Raw genomic sequence first — 10,377 nt, forward strand, 5'->3', positions numbered from 1 at the left:
TTTACATACTGTTTTACCCATTTTATATGTATATACTGAAGGTCTGCCTTGAAACACATCCACAGGTACACCTCCAATTGACTCAAATTATTTCAATTAGCCCATCAGAAGCTTCTAAAGCCATGACATCATTTTCTGGAATTTCCCAAGCTGTTTAAAGGCACAGTCAACTTCGTGTATGTAAACTTCTGACCCACTGGAATTGTGATACAGTGAATTATAAGTGAAATTATCTAGAAGATTGAAATTCTGCTTGTTTTTAATGACCGCATGCTTCCGAAAAACGAGCAATCTCGCCCCAATGCTAAGATTCGCATTTTCATGGAATCCAATTGGCTGCAATAGCACGCTGACAAAAAACTAGCAGTATTTCAATATTCTCGATGTGTCAGTTGGGATAATTAGGAGTACACTGCCATCTCCCACACCTGGTTTGAGGTCCATTTTCTGTCCTGATTATGGCATAGTCGCATTCTGACTAGAGAGAGAAGGTAATGAAGGTCTAGACGGATGTTGGTTAATATAGTCTATATATCAGATCAAGGAACCAAGCGACAACACTGTACCCATGTCTGCAAAAGGAATGATAAGGCGCCTTTCAGTTTTTAGGTTGTACAAAATTGAGCCAAAAGGAGCCGCCCCTTTTGTGATGAAAAAGGACATTGCAGTACCGTGCAACGCTCTGTACCTTCCGTCTCCATAGTGTGTGTATTTACCTTTATGCACTCCAGCAAGGGCCCAGAGTCTTTCCCAGTCATGTCACGTAACAAGAAATCTAGAGACTCTGTTATAAATCATTGGAAACCCACCCACTAATATATCACCCCCAGATTGTTTCTATGTGTTGTATCTATAACAGATTAAGATAACCATGTGTATTTGAAAGTCATCCCAGGCATTAATTCCAACAATAGATATTGGTCCTCAGTACCATAGTACTCCATTTATGACTGTAGCTTGGTCTCTACTTGTTATAGGAAAGTGTCAAGTTACTGTAATAAATTCTCTCTCTGTCTCTCTCTCTGTCTGTCCCGCTCTCTCTGTCTCTCTGTCTCTGTCGTCTCTCTGTGTCTCTCTCTCTGTGTCTCTCTCTGTGTCTCTCTCTCTCTCTCTCTCTCTCTCAGGGTCAGGGTCACACAGGGAAAATGTCCCACCCGTGCTTCCCTGCAGGCTACAACGTCACCATGAAGGTGGGGACATTGTTTGACTCTCCCTGCACAGTGGGCCTGACACCCAGCTCTGGCTACAATCCCCAGACAGCCCTAACTGTGGAGGGCAGTGGCGACTATGATCACTGCCTGGGCAACATGACTGAGATCTTCTCCTTCCACAGCTGCCCCTTCTCCCAGTGCTCCTTTGACAAGGTGTTCCAGCCCAATGTCAGTGGCAGCTTCATGGTGAGAGGCATTAGGAGGGGCCCATACAGTGGTTGAATCAACCCTAACCCTATCCTCAACTACAACCCTAAACCTAGTTTCATGTCCACATCGTGGTTCAACCCTAACCTTAAACCCAACCCTCAAGACACAAACCTAACCCTAACTACAGCTCCGACCCTAATCATAACTCATCCTTTTTTTTCTCTCTTTCTCTCCATTTGTCCATCAGGCGTTCTCAGCCTTCTTCTACATTCACCAGTTCCTACAGACTACTACAGGAATCATTGTTGCCACCCCTGCCCAACTGGAAGAGGCAGCCCGTGCTGTCTGTAACATGAGCATCAATGAGGTCAGCAGCCCTCTCTTTGTGTGTGTGTGTGTGTGTGTGTGTGTGTGTGTGTGTGTGTGTGTGTGTGTGTGTGTGTGTGTGTGTGTGTGTGTGTGAGAGAGAACATTTGTGTGTGAAGGGGAGAGAGCCTGCATGCATGTGAGAGACCCCGTCAGTGTTTGCATGTGTTTTCATGGATTTCTGGATGGATTTCATGGCTATGCAGTACACATTTTTGTATCCTGTTTCAGATGTTGGTGCTGGCCCCAGACCAGGAGCCTCGTCTGCAGGACTTCTGTGCTGCTTCTGTCTTCACCAAGGTGCTCTTCACGAGAGGCTATGGCTTTGACGAGATCTCATTCCCCCGCATTTCTTTCCAGAAAAAGGTAAACTTGCTTGATGTGAATATGATTTATTTCTCAATCTCCTTATTTTACTCCAGATACCAGCATAATCATTGACATTACACAAAGTCTTGTTAGTGTTTGTAATTTACTTATTTTTAGGCTACAGCCTCTCCCCCTAGTGCACCAAGTGCCTATCAGAATGCTCTGAGTGTACCCAGGCTAACCTGAGGTGTTTGTTTGAAATGTCACTAGGCAGGGGATACCTCTGTGGGCTGGGCCCTGGGCTACATGCTCAGTTTGAGCAGTCTGCTGCCGGGGGAGAGCGTAGGCCTGAGGAAGGCTCTGAAACCTGGAGCCTGGACGTCCCTGCTCTTCCTCTTCGCCCTACTCCTCACCACCGCCCTGATGTACGTCTCCCTGCAAGCCTGCCGCGGGAAGAAGAAAGGAAGCAGTGACATTGCCAGCTAATCATAATAAGGGAATCCCTTATGCTGGTGTTACTATCCTGGAGTGTGTAGATATAATGTTGGATAAAGTATTAATTATATTGTCTCTCTTTACACAGAGATAAAAACGGAGTCCTCTCAGGCTGTCAATACATTTTAAATATCCTCTCTTTAACAAATAGGGGGTTTTCTGTACATCACACAATGTAGGCTATAATTAATGTTCAACATCACTCTCACAACACATTTACCCAACATTTAAGTGCCATTTGTTTATGATTTATATTCATTTTGTATTTTGATAACAAAAAATAAACTGTTTTGTTTTGTACATGAGTGGTGTTTGTATATTGACTACAAGTGACTAAAACTACAAGTACCATAATAGCATCTTTCTGTATTTCCGGAAGTGTGCTTCGGATCTTTCTTTCCACATTGATCATCGCAGGAAGAATTGTCTACTATTTCAAATTCAATCATTATCAGCTGTGCGAACTAGCTAAGTACGTTGCATTTCGTGGAACTATTTTAAGGAAAAATGTGTACTCAAACGAAGGCTGCTTCCCTAATGGCGAACATTCCAGAGGCAGAAATCGACCCGACGGGTGTGTTCAAATACGTTCTCATTCGAGTACACAGTAAAGAAGACGGCGACGATTCGAGCGTAGATATTGTACGTGGATATGCCTGGGCCGAATATCATGGTAAGAGGACCAAGAATGAGGATGCTTTTTGTCTTTCAGTTTTAGTATAATTCATGTATATGTCACTGATCTACTAGCTACAGACTAAGACTCGTACTGTGCCGGCAGTGACGCTTGCGAGCTAGTAGGTGGGGCTTATGTCACTGAAAATGTCAGACAGTCCAGCCCTACCTTGCTATATTGTTGTCTTAGGTCTCTCTTCATGTAGTGTTGTTTTGTCATGTTTTGTTATGTATGTATGTGTGTGTGTGTGTGTATACAGTTTAAGTCGGAAGTTTACCTAGACTTCGGTTGGAGTCATTAAAACTCGTTCTTCAACCACTCCACAAATGTCTTGTTAACAAACTATGATTTTGGTAAGTCAGTCAGGACATCTACTTTGTGCATGACACAAGTAATTTTTCCAACAATTGTTTACAGACAGATTATTTCACTAATAATTCACTTTATCACAATTCCACTGGGTCAGAAGTTTGCATACACTAAATTGACTGCCAAAAACAGCTTGGAAAATTCCAGAAATTTGTCATGTCAATTATAATATCAGAAGCTTCTAAAGCCATCATTTGAGTCAATTGGAGGTGTGAATGTACTTCAAGGCCTACCTTAAAACTCAGTGCCTCTTTGCTTGACATCATGGGAAAATCAAAGAAATCAGCCAAGACCTCAGAAAAAGAATTGTAGACCTCCACAAGTCTGGTTCATCTTTGGTCAGCAATTTCCAAACACCTGAAGGTACCACGTTCATCAAGTATAAACACCATGGGACCATGCAGCCGTCATACCGCTCAGGAAGGAGACTCGTTCTGTCTCCTAGAGATGAACGTACTTTGGTGTGAAAAGTGCAAATCAATCCCAGAACAACAGCAAAGGACCTTGTGATAATGCTGACAGGTACAAAAGTATCTATATCCACAGTAAAACGAGTCTTATATCGACATAACCTGAAAGGCCACTAAGCATGGAAGAAGCCACTGCTCCAAAACCGCCATAAAAAAAGCCAGACTACGGTTTGCAACTGCACATGGGGACAAAGATTGTACTTTTTGGAGAAATGTCCTCTGGCCAGATGAAACAATAATAGAACTGTTTGGCCATAATGACCATCATTATGTTTGGAGGAAAAAGGGGGAGGCTTGCAAGTCGAACACCATCCTAACCGTGAAGCATGGGGATGGCAGCATCATGTTGTGGGAATGCTTTGCTACAGGAGGGACGGGTGCACTCTACAAAATAGATGGCATCATAAGGGAGGAAAATCATGTGAATATATTGAAGCAACATTCCAAGACATCATTTACATTACATTTACATTTAAGTCATTTAGCAGACGCTCTTATCCAGAGCGACTTACAAATTGGTGCATTCACCTTATGACATCCAGTGGAACAGTCACTTTACAATAGTGCATCTAAATCTTAAAGGGGGGGGGGGTGAGAAGGATTACTTATCCTATCCTAGGTATTCCTTAAAGAGGTGGGGTTTCAGGTGTCTCCGGAAGGTGGTGATTGACTCCGCTGTCCTGGCGTCGTGAGGGAGTTTGTTCCACCATTGGGGGGCCAGAGCAGCGAACAGTTTTGACTGGGCTGAGCGGGAACTGTACTTCCTCAGTGGTAGGGAGGCGAGCAGGCCAGAGGTGGATGAACGCAGTGCCCTTGTTTGGGTGTAGGGCCTGATCAGAGCCTGGAGGTACTGAGGTGCAGTTCCCCTCACAGCTCCGTAGGCAAGCACCATGGTCTTGTAGCGGATGCGAGCTTCTACTGGAAGCCAGTGGAGAGAGCGAAGGAGCGGGGTGACGTGAGAGAACTTGGGAAGGTTGAACACCAGACGGGCTGCGGCGTTCTGGATGAGTTGTAGGGGTTTAATGGCACAGGCAGGGACCCCAGCCAACAGCGAGTTGCAGTAATCCAGACGGGAGATGACAAGTGCCTGGATTAGGACCTGCGCCGTTTCCTGTGTGAGGCAGGGTCGTACTCTGCGGATGTTGTAGAGCATGAACCTACAGGAACGGGCCACCGCCTTGATGTTAGTTGAGAACGACAGGGTGTTGTTCAGGATCACGCCAAGGTTCTTAGCGCTCTGGGAGGAGGACACAATGGAGTTGTCAACCGTGATGGCGAGATCATGGAACGGGCAGTCCTTCCCCGGGAGGAAGAGCAGCTCCGTCTTGCCGAGGTTCAGCTTGAGGTGGTGATCCGTCATCCACACTGATATGTCTGCCAGACATGCAGAGATGCGATTCGCCACCTGGTCATCAGAAGGGGGAAAGGAGAAGATTAATTGTGTGTCGTCTGCATAGCAATGATAGGAGAGACCATGTGAGGTTATGACAGAGCCAAGTGACTTGGTGTATAGCGAGAATAGGAGAGGGCCTAGAACAGAGCCCTGGGGACACCAGTGGTGAGAGCGCGTGGTGAGGAGAAAGATTCTCGCCACGCCACCTGGTAGGAGCGACCTGTCAGGTAGGACGCAATCCAAGCGTGGGCCGCGCCGGAGATGCCCAACTCGGAGAGGGTGGAGAGGAGGATCTGATGATTCACAGTATCGAAGGCAGCCGATAGGTCTAGAAGGATGAGAGCAGAGGAGAGAGAGTTAGCTTTAGCGGTGCGGAGCGCCTCCGTGATACAGAGAAGAGCAGTCTCAGTTGAATGACTAGTCTTGAAACCTGACTGATTTGGATCAAGAAGGTCATTCTGAGAGAGATAGCGGGAGAGCTGGCCAAGGACGGCACGTTCAAGAGTTTTGGAGAGAAAAGAAAGAAGGGATACTGGTCTGTAGTTGTTGACATCGGAGGGATCGAGTGTAGGTTTTTTCAGAAGGGGTGCAACTCTCGCTCTCTTGAAGACGGAAGGGACGTAGCCAGCGGTCAGGGATGAGTTGATGAGCAAGGTGAGGTAAGGGAGAAGGTCTCCGGAAATGGTCTGGAGAAGAGAGGAGGGGATAGGGTCAAGTGGGCAGGTTGTTGGGCGGCCGGCCGTCACAAGACGCAAGATTTCATCTGGAGAGAGAGGGGAGAAAGAGGTCAGAGCACAGGGTAGGGCAGTGTGAGCAGAACCAGCGGTGTCGTTTGACTTAGCAAACGAGGATCGGATGTCGTCGACCTTCTTTTCAAAATGGTTGACGAAGTCATCTGCAGAGAGGGAGGAGGAGGGGGAGGAGGATTCAGGAGGGAGGAGAAGGTGGCAAAGAGCTTCCTAGGGTTAGAGGCCGAAGCTTGGAATTTAGAGTGGTAGAAAGTGGCTTTAGCAGCAGAGACAGAAGAGGAAAATGTAGAGAGGAGGGAGCGAAAGGATGCCTGGTCCGCAGGGAGGCGAGTTTTCCTCCATTTCCGCTCGGCTGCCCGGAGCCCTGTTCTGTGAGCTCGCAATGAGTCGTCGAGCCACGGAGCGGGAGGGGAGGACCGAGCCGGCCTGGAGGATAGGGGGCATAGAGAGTCAAAGGATGCAGAAAGGGAGGAGAGGAGGGTTGAGGAGGCAGAATCAGGAGATAGGTTGGAGAAGGTTTGAGCAGAGGGAAGAGATGATAGGATGGAAGAGGAGAGAGTAGCGGGGGAGAGAGAGCGAAGGTTAGGACGGCGCGATACCATCCGAGTAGGGGCAGTGTGGGAAGTGTTGGATGAGAGCGAGAGGGAAAAGGATACAAGGTAGTGGTCGGAGACTTGGAGGGGAGTTGCAATGAGGTTAGTGGAAGAACAGCATCTAGTAAAGATGAGGTCGAGCGTATTGCCTGCCTTGTGAGTAGGGGGGGAAGGTGAGAGGGTGAGGTCAAAGAGGAGAGGAGTGGAAAGAAGGAGGCAGAGAGGAATGAGTCAAAGGTAGACGTGGGGAGGTTAAAGTCGCCCAGAACTGTGAGAGGTGAGCCGTCCTCAGGAAAGGAGCTTATCAAGGCATCAAGCTCATTGATGAACTCTCCGAGGGGACCTGGAGGGCGATAAATGATAAGGATGTTAAGCTTGAAAGGGCTGGTAACTGTGACAGCATGAAATTCAAAGGAGGCGATAGACAGATGGGTAAGGGGAGAAAGAGAGAATGACCAATTGGGAGAGATGAGGATCCCGGTGCCACCACCCCGCTGACCAGAAGCTCTCGGGGTGTGCGAGAACATGTGGGCGGACGAAGAGAGAGTAGTAGGAGTAGCAGTGTTATCTGTGGTGATCCATGTTTCCGTCAGTGCCAAGAAGTCGAGGGACTGGAGGGAGGCATAGGCTGAGATGAACTCTGCCTTGTTGGCCACATCAGTCAGGAAGTTAAAGCTTGGTCGTAAATGGGTCTTTCAAATGGACAATGACCCCAAGCATACTTCCAAAGTTGTGGCAAAATGGCTTAAGGACAACAAAGTCAAGGTATTGGAGTGGCCATCACAAGGCACTGACCTCAATCCTATAGAAAATTAGTGGGCAGAACTGAAAAAGCGTGTGCAAGCAAGGAGGCCTACGAACCTGACTCAGTTACACCATCTCTGTCAGGAGGAATGTGTCAAAATTCACCCAACTTATTTTAGGAAGCTTGTGGAAGGCTACCTGAAACGTTTGACCCAAGTTAAACCATTTTAAAGGCAATGCTGACCAATACTAATTGAGTGTGTAAACTTCTGACTCACTGGGATTGTGATGGCTGAAATAAATGATTCTCTCTGCTATTATTCTGACATTTCACATTCTTAAAATAAAGTGGTGATCCTAACTGACCTAAGACAGTTAGGAATTGTCAGGAATTGTGAATAACTGAGTTTAAATGTATTTGGCAAAGGTGTATGTAAGCTTCCGACTTCAACTGTGTGTGTGTGTGTGTGTGTGTGTGTGTGTGTGTGTGTGTGTGTGTGTGTGTGTGTGTGTGTGTGTGTGTAATGACACAACACTACATAAAGAGAGACCTAAGGCAGCAACACATGACAACGCAGCATGGTAGCAACACAACACGCTGCAAACATTATTGGGCACAGACAACAACACAAAGGAAAGAAGGTAGAGAACAATGCATAATTGCCTCCACTCTCCTGGGCAGTGGTGTAAAAATACTTTGAAGTACTACTTAGTTATTTTTGGTATCTGTACTATACTTTACTATTTTTATTTTTGACTAATGAGCTGTTTTTGCACCTAGACGTTTCCACTTCCACAATAACGTAACTTCCAGTTGACTGGGGCAGCTCTGGCAGGGCAAAAATGTGACAACATTACTTGTTGGAAAGCTGGCATTCTATGACGGTGCCACATTGAATGTCACTGAGCTCTTCAGTAAGGCCATTCTACTTCCAATGTTTTCCTCTGGAGATTGCATGGCTCTGTGCTCAATTTTATACAACTGTCAGCAACAGGTGTGGCCGAAATAGCCAAATTCACTCATTTGAAGGGGTGTACTTTTGTAGATAGTGTACATTCCTCATACAAAAAACAACAGACTTTCACTGGGTTATTCTGCACATCAGTGCTTTTGAAATAGTGTATTTTGAGTATTTCAAAGAGATTGGTTCTGAAACCTTGAGTACATGAATGATTTTTGTGTTTTTGTCCCTGCAGCGGATATCTATGACAAGGTAGCAGAGGAGCTTGAGAAAGGAGGGCACCTGGACTGTGAATGTATTGGAGGAGGAAGGATTAAGCACGACTGCCAGTCAAAGAAGATCCACGTCTATGGCTACTCCATGGTAAGAGAATGCAGAATAGCGTTGTTATTTCAGTGGAACTCGTACGTCTATTGATTGGGTTTTCTGATAGTGCATGGCTGAGATTACATCTCTTGAGGTTTGTTATTTCCTAGCAGCCAAGTTATCCTTTGAATTGCTTTCTTGTTCTTTGCAGGGCTTTGGAAAAGCAAATCACGCTGTTTCCACAGAGAAACTGAAGGTCCGCTATCCTAAATACGAGATCACCTGGGCTGATGAGGGATACTGACCTACACTGGACCCACCTCTGTGCTTGGACTTGGTTCGGGCCTGACTCCTTCCTGAGTGTGGACCAACAGAACACTGCAAAACCTCAGTGGCATCACAGTATGTGAGATCTGAAGACAAACCTGTCGGTACAAAGCTGGGACTAAGACTGACACATTACCTAGTTCATCGTTTCCCAAACTCAGTCCTAGGGACCCCAAGGGGTGCATATTAATTTTTGTTGCCTTACACACAGTGTATTCAAATGATCAAATCATCATCAAGCATTGTTTATTTGAATCAGCTGTGAGGTGCATATTAATTTTTGTTGCCTTACATACAGTGTATTCAAATGATCAAATCCTCATTGAGCTTTGTTTATTTGAATCGGCTGTGAAGTGCTAAGGTAAAAAGTTTGGGAAATGCTGACCTAGTTGCTGACTAATATACCCAGAACAGTGCTTGATTTTGTATTTTGTTTCAGTGAAACAATACATGGAAAACATTACTTAACAGGAATCTTTTCATGTTTAACCATAAAACTAATAAATGTTTACATCGATTTAATACATTGTAACGTATGCTTTATTAGCATGAATTAATGTTTAGTAAGGACATTTTATATCATACAATACCGGTACCTGAAAACGAATGAGTATGAAATTCCATCTCCGGTCATGGAGTCATAAAGCCATTATCATGTTGAGCAATGTGGTTCAACATAGGGGAAATATAACACTCCATCTTTCAAATAGCGCACTCCTGTTTCATAACAGAAAAACGCATCTGTCATTATGTTTCTCTCTACTTTTATCTCACTGTGTATCTAACTACAGGAAGTTCATATGGTTTTGGGAGCAAATTGCTGAGCAACTGCAACATGAGTGATTATAAATGTGGATATCAGATAAGGTCAGGTGAACTCATTGATCTGAAATGTGTTAACTTCCGATGTTGCCATACAGGCACAGTGGTATAGTGGAGGGTAATTGCAGTTTACATGAAAGTATAGGGAGTGTTACTTTTTACACCGCAATCAGTTTACCCACCTATTGTTTTTACCATTACATCACTGTATACTGCAACTCTACACTCAATCATGTACCTAAAATATACCTTGCTGTCAGTATGTGCTACTGCCAATTAAATGATGTATCTATAGTGAATTTAAAGTATCCATATCACAAGTTTGATACCTTCATAAAGGTATACATTGCAAATTAGTATCCTATCACTATTCAGTGCCTTGGCTCTGAGAATATAGAAGTCAGGTTTCTACACTGAGCACTGCAGAGCTGCCAT

The 10,377-nt window shown here is 45.2% G+C and overlaps 2 protein-coding genes across 3 annotated transcripts in view; both read left to right on the forward strand.

The window, feature by feature from the left end:
* LOC118385256 (ectonucleoside triphosphate diphosphohydrolase 2-like) overlaps positions 1–2,831 on the forward strand; it is a 51,941-nt gene extending 49,110 nt beyond the window's left edge. For both annotated transcript variants that reach the window (XM_035772243.2, XM_035772242.2), the window contains exons 6-9: positions 1,125–1,397; positions 1,609–1,728; positions 1,959–2,093; positions 2,307–2,831. In XM_035772243.2, coding sequence (XP_035628136.1) covers positions 1,125–1,397; positions 1,609–1,728; positions 1,959–2,093; positions 2,307–2,522 — 744 coding nt within the window. In that variant the 3' untranslated portion in view covers positions 2,523–2,831. The remainder of the gene's footprint in view (positions 1–1,124; positions 1,398–1,608; positions 1,729–1,958; positions 2,094–2,306) is intronic.
* Positions 2,832–2,907: 76 nt separating this feature from the next.
* On the forward strand, positions 2,908–9,642 carry LOC118385257 (14 kDa phosphohistidine phosphatase-like). The gene is made up of 3 exons (XM_035772244.2): positions 2,908–3,204; positions 8,723–8,850; positions 9,005–9,642. Exons 1-3 carry the CDS (start codon positions 3,039–3,041, stop codon positions 9,095–9,097), a joined length of 387 nt encoding a protein of 128 aa, XP_035628137.1. The 5' UTR covers positions 2,908–3,038; the 3' UTR covers positions 9,098–9,642.
* Positions 9,643–10,377: the final 735 nt, after the last annotated feature.

Source organism: Oncorhynchus keta, chromosome 6, assembly GCF_023373465.1.
Source record: "Oncorhynchus keta strain PuntledgeMale-10-30-2019 chromosome 6, Oket_V2, whole genome shotgun sequence".
NCBI lineage: Eukaryota > Metazoa > Chordata > Actinopteri > Salmoniformes > Salmonidae > Oncorhynchus > Oncorhynchus keta.

What these genes read in the sequence shown, in the direction of transcription:
- LOC118385257 (XM_035772244.2), top strand. Translation starts at nt 3,039, where the DNA reads ATGTGTACTCAAACGAAGGCTGCTTCCCTAATGGCGAACATTCCAGAG. An exon ending in TGCCTGGGCCGAATATCATG is followed by an intron (nt 3,205 to 8,722) that starts GTAAGAGGACCA and finishes TTGTCCCTGCAG; the next exon opens with CGGATATCTATGACAAGGTA. An exon ending in ACGTCTATGGCTACTCCATG is followed by an intron (nt 8,851 to 9,004) that starts GTAAGAGAATGC and finishes TGTTCTTTGCAG; the next exon opens with GGCTTTGGAAAAGCAAATCA.